The sequence below is a fragment of the Chiloscyllium plagiosum genome, unplaced genomic scaffold, assembly GCF_037043375.1.
Source record: "Chiloscyllium plagiosum isolate Xiang-an unplaced genomic scaffold, Cpla_swu_hap1 HiC_scaffold_8, whole genome shotgun sequence".
Taxonomy (NCBI): Eukaryota; Metazoa; Chordata; class Chondrichthyes; order Orectolobiformes; family Hemiscylliidae; genus Chiloscyllium; species Chiloscyllium plagiosum.
In genome coordinates, this window is record NW_028270146.1 from 36,321,844 (window position 1) to 36,336,705 (window position 14,862).

General features: G+C 42.2%; 1 protein-coding gene across 15 annotated transcripts in view; it reads left to right on the top strand.

Moving 5' to 3' along the window:
• Positions 1-364: 364 nt before the first annotated feature.
• LOC148149377 (uncharacterized) overlaps positions 365-14,862 on the top strand; it is a 55,266-nt gene continuing 40,768 nt past the window's right edge. For 8 of the 15 annotated variants that reach the window (XR_015757863.1, XR_015757862.1, XR_015757861.1 and 5 more), the window contains exon 1: positions 365-658. Coding sequence is in view for 1 of the 15 variants with exons in the window: in XM_087989704.1 (XP_087845830.1) it covers positions 698-814 (117 nt within the window). In the remaining 14 variants the exon portion in view is untranslated. The other 7 variants (XR_015757870.1, XR_015757866.1, XR_015757868.1 and 4 more) reach the window with 5 other exon arrangements.

Below are 14,862 nucleotides of genomic sequence, written 5' to 3' on the forward strand. Positions count from 1 at the left end.
ATCTGTGGAGAGAAAGCACAGTCCATGTTTCTAGTGCAGTAGCCCTTCTTCAGAAGTGCCAGATCCCCCTCCGGGGACTCAGAACTTTCTGGTTTTGTTTCTGATTTCCAGCTTGTTTCTCTTTTCTCTCGGGCTTTCAATTGGATGGATTCAAGTCTCGGGGGCGGGGCCAGAACCGCCCATCGGCGCTGTGATTGGCTGAAGCGGGCTGCCCTGCTTTCTTCCTCATTTGATTGGAGGTCGCTTTTCCCGGCGGGTGCCCGGTGCTTCAGGGCAACAGGAGGAGGGGGCTGGGGGCTGCGGGCTGCAGTGAACAGCAGTGGCTGGCGTTAGTAGCGGGAATGGGCAGGGGGCTGGGGTAAGAATAGAGGGCTGCATGGGGTTTGGGCTGGGAAGCTGGAGGGATGTGATGGGGAGCGGGCTGGCGTGGTCGGTACTGTTTACGGAATATTGAGGGTGAGTAACCCGGAAGACCGAAAGCAGTCCCTGGGGGAGAGAGCGTATAATGGGAGCAGAGTGAGTGGGTGCACGCCCTGATGCCAGAGCCCCGCAGCGGCAGGAGCTTACCCCGCTGCTTCCATTCCGGGAGAAAGCTCGGGGAACGGACAGGTCGGGGAGCTCGTTGGATCCAACAATTTGCAACCACCGGCAAACAGAGGTATGATACAATCGGTCAGTCCTTGTCATTGTGCACTTAATGCATTTAGAATACGGAGTAAAGGAATTGGGTGTTTCTTGTTCCTATACGCGGCATATATGCCAAATATCGTCAAGTGAATCTTCAAATTCTCATATTAACGAGAATATGAGTCTGGTAAATTATACAAGATTATTCGGTCAAATTCCCCGCACCTGACTCATTAGAATCATTGTTTCTTACGAATAGCACGTCAGACTGTGCAAATAGAAAATGCTCCATGCTTTATAAATTACTTATAATCCATAAAGCCGCTAGCAACACTCTTATCACTTGCACCCCCCCCCCCCCCCGAACCATTCGGAACAATGTTAGGGACGCAAGGGTAGAAGGACAGGCTGTTGCAGACATGAATTAGTTATTTTGGATCTGTTTCCTGTGAACTGATATGAGTAAACTCTCATTAATAAAATTGCCGTTAGTGTCCTTGATATCTTTTAATAGCGTAACAAAGTTCAGCGGCTTGGTTTTCTAGTCATGCTAACCTGTCGTCCAAAAACATTCAATGGTAGCCCAGACCCATCTTCGATTTTATCGAGTTGCTAACTGGAATGTACATTTGAAATGTTTATTACCATAAGTTAAAATACAAACAATTCCAAAGTCATGTTGGAGTCGAAACATTAACTCTGTCTCTCTGCTTATCTCTGCTGCCTTCTGTTTGAACTTCTCCGGCAGTTTGTTTATATTTAAGACCTGCAGATTTTGCTTTGTTTGCTTTTGATTAAAATATAGATCTTCAGACTGCATTAACAAAAGGTCAAACATCTATGGAGAGTTAGTGGTAAACAACACCTTTATTACAGTAAATTGAATATCCCTTTTTCATGCCTTTATAAATAGCAAGTTTTGAAGAATTTAACTATCTGAAGACTGGGATATTTTACAATGTTTGTTTGTGTTATTACAGTTTATCAAAGTGCAAATTGGTTGTCATAGTTTCACATTGTTTGCAGATCATATTGTCAACATGAATAGAAGCAGTCTGTTGGTTGGAATAGAAGCAGTCAGTTGATGGCAATCCCAACTTTGAGTCAGAAGGTTGTGGGTTTAAGTCCCATTCAAGAGACTTCGGTGCAAAAATCGAGGCTGACACTCCAGTATGATATTGAGAGAGTGTATCACTGTAGGAAATGACCGTGTTTGCACTCCCAGGCTGATGCAAAAGATCTCTGGAGTCCAATGAAAAGCAAGGAGGTTATCTCTGCTACGTGAACCAATTTAATTTTAGCCACAATTAACATAATTAAAGCAAAAAGTATCCGATCATTATCATGTTTTTGAGAATATGCTGGGTACAAGATAGCTGGATCATTTCCTGTATTACAAAAATGATTTTAACAAAAGCCTAAAATTTAGCTTAGTGCTTTAGATAATCTTTTATTGATTATATCACATGTTTGCACGAAACAACTTGAAAATTGATATTTGTGATCCTTCAATGTGCTTATTATATGGTGCATAGTACCTGAACAATTCAGATATTTGACCTGAACTGGAAGATTTTTTTTGCAAGATGTAAAACCTTGATCCATCACAGACAAATAATCCAATGTTTTACACAACCCACTTAGATGGGTGAAGAAGATTTGTCTTCAATTTTTTTAATACCAATTTTTATTCCTCTCCTTCCTTGCCTTTTTGCTGAAGTTAAGATTCATGATCACCAGTCTCATTGTGGTTTCTCGATCAAGTGGATATTTATAAGTCTTGATGGTAATTTTAAATTTTCCATTTATTATAAGCAATGAATAAAAAATTTAGTCCAGTTTCAGGAAACTATTTGACCATTGGGAGTATTATAGCTCAAGATGACACAATCCATCTTTTGTCCTTCTCCAGGGCAACTAGGAATGATGCAATAAATGTTGCCCAAGCCAGTGGCACCCATGTTGTATGAATACATTTTTTTTAAATATAATTTAACGAGGGATACCAAGATAGTTTCTCTGGCCTTTCTCTAATTTGAGTGTTCTTCATCATTAGTTAAAGGAACAGCAAAAGTGTCTGGGGGATCGATTTGTATTGCTGAGCTGTTCATTGCAGTTGGCCTATTGGGTAATGTGGAGATCATCATTACTCCGATCTGTTAACTGGTTGCTATTCAGGTTGATTCATTCGGTGTCAAAGGCATGAGATTGGTTCAGGATTATAGCAACATTTTGGCAGGTTTTCACCCACCCTCAATGCCTTTCAGATAAACTATTAACCCATAGTCTCCTTTGTCCTCTCGGATGGGTGTGATAGATTCGATGACATGATTTTGAAAAAAGCAGAGGAGTTAGCTCCCTGATTGACTGAAGGGTAAATGTCGATGTCACAAAAAAGATTATTTGGTCATAATCACATTGCTGTTTTTGGGAGCTTGCAGTGCACAGATTCACTGCTGCAATTCCACATTACAACAGTGACTATACTTCATGAGTATTTCAAAGGCTGTAAAAGTACTTTTGGGACATTCATTCTATGTATTTAATTAGTTTAGCAGTGAGGAGTCACCTTTCCTAAGAGTAAATGGCCCTTGAATTTTGCCTTTAATTCACAAAATATATAAAGTCTGTGAAAACCATGGTGATAGGTTCCTTTAATTTCTATCACCCAGTTATTAACTTGTATTAGTCCAAGTGCTTCAAGATGTGGATTTAGATTATTCAAACATCATTTGCTCTCGTTAATTTTCTTTTAAGAAGGTCACTAGCATGAAGTATAGAGAAATGCCTACATTGACTTTGAAAAGGCTTTTTGATAAGGTTCCTCCAAGATTAGAAGCAAAATATATTGCACAGAATTGAAGATAATCTTGGGGCAATGGCTGGTAATTGGTTGGTAGGTTGGAGACAAATGATAAAAGGAATGTACTCTGGTGATATGTAACAACTGCCCTCTCTAAACCTGAAAATGTGTTGCTGGAAAGTCGCAACAGGTCAGGCAGCATCCAAGGAGCAGGAGAATCGATGTTTCGGGCATAAGCCTTCTTCAGGAATTGAGCCCTCTCCAGAGGTCAACCTTCATTTTCCTTCTTGGATAAAGGAATAGAAAGTTGTATGTGAAAGTTGGCAGATGAGTCTAAAGTTAGAAAGCAAATCAAATGACAAAAATAGGAGTTGACAGTCACAAAGGTATGAGAGTGGGCAGAACTGTGGCAATGGGGTTTAGATTAGATTCTTTACAGTATGGAAACAGGCCTTTCAGCCCAACAAGTCCACACCGACCCTCCGAAGAGGAACCCACCCAGACCCATTTCCCTCTGACTAATATACCTACCGCTATGTGCAATTTAGCATGGTCAATTCACCTGACCTACACATCTTTGGACTGTGGGAAGAAACTGGAGCACCCGGAGGAAACCCACACAGACACGGGGAGAACGTGCAAACTCCATACGGACTGCCGCCTGAGGCTGAAATTGAACCTAGGACCCTGGTGCTGTGAGGTAGCAGTGCTAACCACTGAGCCACCGTGCCGCCCAAGTGAGATCATCCATTTTGTACCTGAGAAAGATTAACAAATATAATTAATAATGAGAAACTAGGAACTGTGAAGGACTAAAAAGATAATACATTTTCCTGGACACAAATCATTTAAAATCTAGTGTACAGTGTTATGATCCCATCTGATGTTATTCCTAAGTCAGATCCCTGACAAGAACTTGCCTTGACAGATCATGTTTTGATTTCTTTTGATTTTTAAAAAAGTTGCTTCTTGCTAAGCACACAATGCTACAGATCTTTGCTTTAATAATGTATCCGAAGGTTTTGACTCATGAGAATATTATAGAATATTGAGCATTACAGCGCATTACAGGCCCTTCGGTCCTTGATGCTGCGCTGACCTGTGGAACCAATCTGAAGCTTATCTATCCTACTATATTCCATTTTCATCCATATGTTTATCCAATGCCGATTTAAATGCCCTTAAAGTTGGTGAGTCTACTACTGTTGCAGGTAGGGTGTTCCATACCCCTACTACTCTGAGTAAAGAAACTACCTTTCACATCTGTCCTATATCTATCACCCCTCAAATTAAAGCTATGTCCCTTTTTGTTAGCCACTACCATCCGAGGAAAAAGGCTCTTACTGTCCACCCTATTTAACTCTCTCATTTTATGTTCAATTAAATCACCTCAAACTTTTTCTCTCTAATGAAAATAGCCTCAAGTCCCTCAGTCTTTCCTCCTAAGACCTTCACTCCATACCAAGCAACATCCTATTAAATCACGCCTGAACCCTTTCCAATGCTTCCACATCCTTCCTGTAATGTGATGACCAGAACTGTATGCAATACTCCAAGTGCAGCCATGCCAGAGTTTTGTACAGCTGCAACATGACCTCGTGGCTCTGAAACTCAACCCCTCTACCCTTTACTAGAGTTACACAAGGTTAAATTACGAGGCCTAGTTGCATAAACTTTTGGCTGATTACTAAGTGTTCAGATGGTGGGCTGATCTAATTTACGATCTTTTGAAATGAAGTGTTGCATACAGTGAACTTGAATAATCCAGCTGAAGGGGATGCAATCTTAAAATTACAATAAGGCCATTCAGGAGTGAAGCAATTTTTCACGAAGTTGTAGAAATCTGTTACCCTTCCCTAAAATGCTACGGACAATTGCTTAGTTAAAATATTACGCCTACAAGTGAAATATTTTCGATAGAAGTATTTAAGGAGTGGATACAAGGCAGGGAGTTGAAGTACAAATTAGCCACAATCTGACTCAATAGCTGGACAGGCTTGAGGGACTGAAGGCTCACTCTTGTTCAATTGTTCTTGTAAAATACCAATTAGCTAACGTCAGGTTTATGCTTTAACTTTTCTACTTTTGCTTTAGTGATTATCTTACGATGTCACTTGTTTCGTTGCCTTTTCAAAGTGCTCAGATTGGGATTAAATCTAAACAAAGAATTAATTAAACTTTAATTGCAGGTTGTTTCTGAATCTGAAAATTGTGGGTTTGTTGATTTTAGGAGTTCATGATCACTGTTACCTAATGCAGGCAGTAAATGATTTATTGCCATGTTCTAATAGTTTATTGAGTTTCTTAAGTGGCAATTTAATTAGGATACATTAGTTAATTATATAAAGTACACAACTATGACAATTGGAGATGGACAGTCAGGCTATCAGGCAGAATATTTTCATCTCGTTAAAGGTTTGGGGGACAACATTGTTCTCTCTAGTTGTGGTTTTCAGGAACTCTTCCCAGGTCTCCCTCCTCCTTCTGAACAGGTTTCCGCCTGCCTGCTGAAGACTGTTCGATGAAATTATTCTCTGGAAATACTCCCCAAAGAACTCCCCTCTGCATTTATTGCTATATCATATTTCTAGGGGAGGATATTGTCTATGTGTCAACCAATTTTCTGAACCATTTTGACCAATGGCTAAGGGGCAACAACTTAATATGTTGAATGATCACTGTCCCCTTCATCGGAGAGTTAGTTTACTATTCTAAGAACAAATACTTCTTTCTTTTGAAAACAGTACACCAATAATAGGGTCTATTTAGCACCAGATGAATTAAATGGGCATCATGATCTCGGTTTCTCATAATTCCTTTGCTTTCATATATTACAATTTTGGAAAGTTGATTAGTGCTGGAGAAATCTCATGCTACACAAAGTACTAGGAAAATTTTTAAGGGACCCTAATATTCAACAGGTTCAAACCCCTTTCTAAGACTGAAGTATTGTACATAATGTAGGCTGATACTTTGTGCAGTGCTGCACTAGCACAAGCTGTCTTTTAGCTAGGCCGCTCAGGATGGATGGTAGCCTGGTCCACTGAGTTCATGCCTCACCAAAATCCCACAAAGGACCATGGATGTATTTACAGATTGATAGAACTCAACTGATTCACAATTGTCCCTTACTTGGTTTGCAGCTACATATGATTGGGATTGGTTTGCCATCCAGAGTGATGCTAACAACACTGGTTCAATTACTGCATCGACTGAGATTACTATGAACTCTCCTCTTTCCCCCCCCCCCCCCCCCCCCCCTCCCCCCGCCACTTGCCTGAGGCATGGTGACCCTCGGGTTAAACCACCACCAGTTGTCTCTCCTAACCTCTCTGAGAGCAGCCATATGCTCTGGTAAGACTATGGTGACATTATCTTTTATCACATAGCATAGTTGACTCTTAATGGCTTTATAAATTTAATTGACATGTACTGCAGGTCAGAGTGTTCTCAATGTTGCCAACAATAAATTTTTAAATAACATAAAAAAGATTCTGCATATTCACTAAGAGCAGGGGCTTCTATTGGACATCCTGACCAAATAACTTGCCGCAACTGCCAAGGATTTTAAAGCCAGCTTGTCAAATGTATAAAAGTTCCTTTTTCACTATGCACTCACCTATGTGCCAATTATGTACTATCAGTTACTTGTGGTCTGTTCATACTGCACATTTACCATTGGTGCAATTTGGGTCTGAGGTCTAAAACAGCAAAGCGAGACTAAGATTCCTTTGTCCAGGTACTCGGGCTGTCTAACACCGCAACTGTAGAGCACTTGTCAACTTCTAAGCATTTCAGTCACATGGTAAGTGATGGGGTGATTCCTGGGATGAAGGCGTTGACAGATGAGTCAATTATTCATTAGAGTTTAAAAGAATGTGTGATGACCTTATTGATACATACAAGATTCTGAGTGAATGAGTGTGGCTTGACAAGGTAGTTTTCACCAGTGGAGGCATCTCAAACTTGGGATCATACACACAGAATAATGGGACACACTAATATAAAACTGGGATGTGAAGGAATTTCTTCTCCCAGAATACTCTATCCCAGAGAGTTTGTGGAAGCTAGACACAAGAAGTATTTCTAGAGGAAGTAGATAATTTTTTTTAAATATTGGGAAGTTGAAGGCCATAATAAGTTGGCACAAAAGAGGAATTGAAGTCTGGAACAGATCGGCCGTGATCTTATTGAATGGAGGTGCAGGCTTGAGCGGCTGAATGGTCTTCTATCCTTATTTCTTTTGTTCTCAGGTACAACATTCTGTCTGGCAACCTCTTTGGCCTTCATCGCTAGGAGTACATTACAGGTGTTGTTCCTTCAGATTTTAATTGTTGATTAAACTGTGAATTTAGCAGGGTATTTTAAAAATATTTTTCCTTTCAGTGAAATCTTTATTTCCCCTTCTTTTACACTCTGGGCTGATTTGACAATAGATGTCCTACTTCCGATTCCCTTCTCAGCTTCTCTTATAAAAAAAAATCAACCTGATTTGATGAGAGAAAGGGACAATTAGGTGTCCAGTTCCAAGCCTCGGATTGCACCTTTTGTCAGCTAGTCCACTTAACAATTCGCCAGAGTACAAACAATTGAACCCAAAGGTACACAGGCGAATCTAACTAATGGCATTGTTACCCATAATCTCCAAGTATAACTCATAATATCTCACTTGAGAGATGCAACCACAGTATGTACAAAACATAAGGTTCCCAAATCAGTCTCTGTTGAGTTAGTGTAACATTTGACAGGTTTTCAAGACTGGCAAGGGAAAGTCTTTTTGGTTTCTTGATAATTGGAGAATCCCTTCCCGGAAAAGAGACTGGTTGTTTGCAATTTATATAACCACTTCATGAGATGGATGCATTTTCGACCCTATATGGAAAAGGATGAACCTGTCCATTATTTTTTTGAACGGTGACTGACGTGTATTTTAGACACTGCATTGATGTTGTGTCTAAATACAGCTGGATTGCAGTCGGCGAGTGGTGCCCCTAAAATAAGGGGTTGGCCAAGACCCACTGCTATTTCCAAAGGTGACCCTAACCTCCGCAGTGCGTTCAAATCTGCCGTGCAAAGATAAAATAGTGTACATTTCTAGTGATCTCGTAATTGCAGTCACCCCGCTTGTTTGAGGAACTCGCTGTAATCAGACCGTGTGAGGAGGCACGTACGCATCGTTTGAGTGATTTGCAAAGTGGTGTTCCTTGTAGCTGCTGTGCGGAGAGCGGGACGTGATTGCAAGCACTTGCCTGATGGGGGTGTGCCCTTTGGCTGCAGCGTGATTCATGTGGAAATCCTTTTTACCGGAAAATAACATGAACACCACCACCTCCACCGACTATATATTAACTGGAAATGGAAACGCTCGTTTCCTTTTTGCATCCCTCAAACCATCAGACAACACAGTTGGGCTCGGCAAGGCATTTTTTTAAAAAAGCTGGATTGTAAGTATAGCTGTGAGAAAGTAAGTATTTTTTAATTTTAAAAATCGCATTTACTTAAATGTTCGGTAAGTAACTAATGTGCAGAGTTTCAGTCGGTGGAAACTATAAACTTATTCTATATGAGCGAACCTGGAATAGCGCAGCAGCCGATATTCTCTTGTGTTAAGATGTTCCTTTCAAAAGCACTTTAACAGAACTGTTCATGTGCACGGTATCCTTTCCTAAGTCGGTGCTATTTCCTACAGCTGCGTGTGGTGCCTTATAATGTTCGAGGGACTTTTGTAAATCCGCTGAAAGAGCAAGTTTATCATTCTCAAATGTTGTGTCGCCATAGTCTTACGAGACCATAGGGTCTGCTCTCTCAGAGAGAGAGAGAGAAACGACTGGTGATGATCTAACCTGAGGGCCACCAGACCTCATGCGAAGGAAGAGTTTGAGAAGGAGAGTCCTTCATGGTGATCTCAAACCGGTGATGGGAATTGAACCCACGCTGTTGCCATCGCGCCGCAGTGTAAACCAACAAGATAGCCAACTGAGCTAGAGCGATTTCTCAAAAGTAACTATAAGTAAAATACATAGAAACACGAATATTTTGTTCAGTACATTGGCAATTGTAGATGGATGTAAAATGTACCTTTTTATGTTTCATGTTTTAAAAAAAAATGGGAGCATCAAAACCTTACTGAAGTTTGAAAGAAAACCATGTTACCCATTAAATCCTTTGGAAATGTTCACAAGTTTTACCCACACGGGACTGCGGCACCCAGTCCTGGTCCGAATTCTGCTCCAGTGCCAGAACTAGGAGTCACATCATTTTGGGTATTGTGGACTGCTCACTCCTGTTAACCACATCTCAGAAAAAAAGAGTAATTGTTGGGTTCTGTGGCATTATCCTGTTCCTTTGGTGTAGTGACAGTCAATATCAAGACGGAATATAAGGGAGAAAAACCAAAATAACTGAGGATGCTGTAAATCAGAAGCAAAAACAGAAGTTGTTGGAAAAGCTCAGCAGGTCTGGCAGCACTTCAGAAAAGAAATCTAAGATATCGTTTCAGGTCCAGTGACCCTCGGAACTTCTCTAAGGAAGGGTCACCGGACCCGAAATGTTAACTGATTTCTCTTTGCAGATGCTGTCAGACTTGCTGAGATTTTACAAAATATAAGGGATCTTTTTATGGTGTAATAGTAATGTTATGGTGTAATAGTAATAGTAATCTTTGGGCTGGAAGCTCGATGGTTAAGATCCACCTCAGGACATGATGGTAATAGAAGGTGTGTTACAATGCATCTAATTGATTTGTTTGACTGTCAATTTGTAAAGCTTTCTAAAACACCTTTGGCAGGTAATAAGATGGGAGAGCTTCCTGGCCAGCCAGTGGTACCTGCAATACAACAGCCCCCCCACGTTAAAAGATTCCATGTGCAGGTTCTTGGCACAAAATCTCTCCCCCAACCTGAGGGATGCCCCCACACTGACACACCATAGAACATAGAACAATACAGGCCCTTCGGCCCACGATGTTGTGCCGAACATTTGTCCTAGCTTAAGCACCTATCCATGTATCTATCCAGTTGTCGCTTAAAGGTCACCAATGATTCTGACTGCCACTCCCACAGGCAGCGCATTCCATGCCCCCACCACTCTCTGGGTAAAGAACCTACCCCTGACATCCTCCCCCCCCCCCCCCCCCCATACCTTCCACCCTTCACCTTAAATTTATGTCCCCTTGTAACACTCTGTTGTACCCGGGGAAAAAGTCTTTGACTGTCTACTCTATCTATTCCCCTGATCATCTTATAAACCTCTATCAAGTCACCCCTCATCTTTCGCCGTTCCAATGAGAAAAGGCCTAGCACTCTCAACCTATCCTCATACGACCTATTCTCCATTCCAGGCAACATCCTGGTAAATCTCCTCTGCACCCTCTCCAAAGCTTCCACATCTTTCCTAAAGTGAGGCGACCAGAACTGCACACAGTACTCCAAATGTGGCCTTACCAAGGTCCTGTACAGCTGCAACATCACCTCACGACTCTTGAATTCAATCCCTCTGCTAATGAATGCTAATACACCATAGGCATTCTTACAAGCTCTATCCACCTGAGTGGCAACTTTCGAAGAGCTATGAACGTAGGCCCCAAGATCCTTCTGCTCCTCCACCTTACTAAGAACCCTACCGTTAACCCTATATTCCGCGTTCTTATTTATCCTTCCAAAATGGACAACCTCACACTTGACAGGGTTGAACTCCATCTGCCACTCCTCAGCCCAGCTCTGCATCATATCTAAGTCCCTTTGCAGCTGACAACAGCCCTCCTCACTATCCACAACTCCACCAATCTTCGTATCGTCTACAAATTTACTGACCCACCCTTCGACTCCCTCTTCCAAGTCATTAATAAACATTACAAACAGCAGAGGACCCAGAACTGATCCCTGCGGAACTCCACTTGTAACTGGGCTCCAGGCTGAATATTTACCATTACCACCACTCTCTCTGACTTCGACCGGTTAGCCAGTTCTCTATCCAACTGCCAAATTTCCCACTATCCCACGCCTCCTAACTTTACGCATAAGCCTACCCTGGGGAACTTTATCAAATGCCTTACTAAAATCCATGTACACTACATCCACTGCTCTACCCTCATCCACATGCTTGGTCACCTCCTCAAAGAATTCAATAAGACTTGTAACGCAAGACCTATCCCTCTCAAATCCATGCTGGCTGTCCCTAATCAAGCAGTGTCTTTCCAGATACTCATAAATCCTATCCCTTAGTACCCTTTCCATTACTTTGCCTACCACCGAAGTAAGCCTAACTGGCCTGTAATTTCCAGGGTTATCCCTATTCCCTTTTTTGAACAGGGGCACAACATTCGCCACTCTCCAGTCCCCTGGTACCACCCCTGTTGACAGTGAAGACGAAAAGATCATTGCCATCGGCTCTGCAATTTCCTCTCTTGCTTCCCATGTAATCCTAGGATATATCCCGTCAGGCCAGGGGGACCTGTCTATCCTCAAGTTTTTCAAAATGTCCAACATATCTTTCTTCCTAACAAGTATCTCCTCTAGCTTACCAGGCTGTTTCACATTCTCCTCCTCAACAATACGGTCCCTCTCATTTGTAAATACTGAAGAAAAGTACTCATTCAAGACCTCTCCTATCTCTTCTGACTCAATACACAGTCCCCCACTACTGTCCTTGATCGGACCTACCCTCATTCTCATCATTCTCATGTTTCTCACATACGCATAAAATGCCTTGGGGTTATCCTTGATCCTACCTACCAAAGATTTTTCATGCCCTCTTTTAGCTCTCCTAATCCCTTTCTTCAGCTCCCTCCTGGCTATCCTGTATCCCTTCAATGCTCTGTCTGAACCCTGTTTCCTCAACCTTACGTAAGCCTCCTTCTTCTTCTTTACTAGACATTCAACCTCCCTCGTCAACCAAGGTTCCCTCACACAACCATTTCTTTCCTGCCTGGCAGGGACATACATATCAAGGACACGTTGTATCTTGAAAAAGTTCCACATTTCCACGACATCCTTCCCTGACAGCCTGTGCTCCCAACTTATGCTCCTCAGATCTTGTCTTGCAGCATTGTATTTACCCTTCCCCCAATTGTAAAACCTACCCTGTTGCACGCACCTATCTCTCTCCATAACCAAGGTGAAAGTCACAGAATTGTGGTCACCATCACCAAAATGCTCACCCACTAACAAGCCCATCACTTGTCTCGGTTCGTTTCCAAATACCAAATCCAATATGGCCTCCCCTCTGGTCGGACAATCTACATACTGAGTTAGAAAAGCTTCCTGGACACACTGCACAAACACCGCCCCGTCCAATCTACTTGATCTAAAGAGCTTCCAATCAATATTTGGGAAGTTGAAATTGCCCATGACTACTACTCTGTGGCTTCTGTACCTTTCCAAAATCTGTTTCCCAATCTGTTTCTCCACATCTCTGCTGCTATTGGGGGGCCTATAGTAAACACCCAACAAGGTGACTGCTCCTTTCCTATTTCCAGGATCAAATATTAAGAAGCATTCAAAGTCAAGTGTTTTCTGGGTGCAGGCAGTGAGTATTTTTGTAATAGCCGTCTACCCAGGGCAGCAAATATGTATTTTTGCTTAACAGAAACAAAACTAGAAATTGTTGGAAAAGTTCAACAGGTTTATGGAGCGAAATCTGAGTTAAAGTTTCAGGTTAACGTGTGAGGAATAAGAGAATGCTCAGGGAGAAGGTAGGGCTGGTCAGGGATAGCGGAGGGAACTTGTGCGTGGAGTCTGAGCAGACAGGGGAAGCCCTAAATGAGTTTTTTGATTTGGTTTTCACCAAGGAAAGGGAACTTGTTTTAAATGAAAACTTTGAGGAGCTGGGATACGTGCTTCCCCAGATCAAGATTGATCAAGTTGATGTACTGGAAATGTTGGAAAACATTAAGATTGATAAGTCTCCAGGGCCAGACCAAATTTATCCTAGGCTATGCTCCGGGAAGTGAGACATGAGGTTGCTAAGCTGCTGGCGAGGATATTTGCTGCCTCACTCTCCATGGGAGTTATATTGGAGGATTGGAAAGAGGCGAATATTGTTCCTCTTTTCAAGAAGGGTAATAGGGAAATTCCTGGCAATTAGAGACCAGTCTTGGGTCTGTGGTCAGCAAAGTTTTGGAAAGAATTCTGAGGGATAGGGTTTATGACTATTTGGCAAAGCATAATGTGATTAAAGGCAGTTAGCATGGCTTTGTGAGGGGCAGGTCATGCTTCACAAATCTTATTGAGTTCTTTTGAGGAGGTGTTAAGACAGGTTGATGAAGGTTGAGCAGTGGATGTCGTGCATATGACTTCAGCAAGGCATTTGATAAGGTTCCCATGGTAGGCTCATTCATAAAGTCAGGAAGTATGGGATACAGGGAGATTTGACTGTCTGGATTCGGAATTTGCTGGCTGACAGAAGGCAGTGAGTGGTTGTAGATGGAATGTATTCTGCCTGGAGGTCAGTGTTGAGTGGGGTCTTGCAGGGCTCTGTTCTTGGGCCTCTGCTCTTTGTAGTTTTTATAAATGACTTGGATGAGGAGGTTGAGGGTTGGGTTAGTAATTTGCAGATGACACAAAGGTTGGAGGTGTTGTTGATAGTATAGAGGGCTACTGCAGGCTGCAGCACAACATAGACAGGATGCAGAGCTGGGCTGAGAATGGCAGATGGAGTTCAACCTGGATAAATGCCAAGTGATGCATTTTGAAAGGTCGAACTTGAATGCTGAATATAGGATTAAAGACAGGATTCTTGGCAAGTGGAGGAACAGAGGGATCTGGGTATGCAAGTACATAGATCCCACTAAGTTGCCACCCAAGTGGATAGGGTTGTTAAGAAAGCATGTGGTGTTTTGGCTTTCATTAACAGGGGGATCAAGTTTAAGAGCCATGAGGTTTTGCTGCAGCTCTACAAGTCCCTGGTAAGACCACACTTGGAATATTGTGTCCAATTCTGGTCGCCCTACTATAGGAAAGATACAGAGACTTTGGATCGGATGCAAAGAAAATTTACCAGGATGCTGCCTGGACTCGAGGACTTTCCTTATGAAGAAAGGTTGAATAAGCTTGGACTTTTCTCTTGAGAGAAAGAGCGAAGGAGGAAGAGTGGAGACCTGATCAAGGTATAAAAAATAATGAGTGGCATAGATAGAGTCAATAGCCAGAGACTTTTCCCCAGGGCTGGATTGACTGGCACGAGGAGTCATAGTTTGAAGATATTAGGAGGAAGGTATAAAGGAGATGTCAGAGGTAGGTTCTTTACGCAGAGAGCTGTGAATGCATGGAATACGTTGCCTGTAGTGGTGGTGGAAGCAGAGTCATTGGGGACATTTAAGCGACTGCTGGACATGCACATGGATCGCAGTGAGTTGAGGAGTGTGTAGGTTAAGTTACTATGTTTTACATTCGGATTAAACCTCGGCACAACATCGTGGGCCAAAGGGCCTGTTC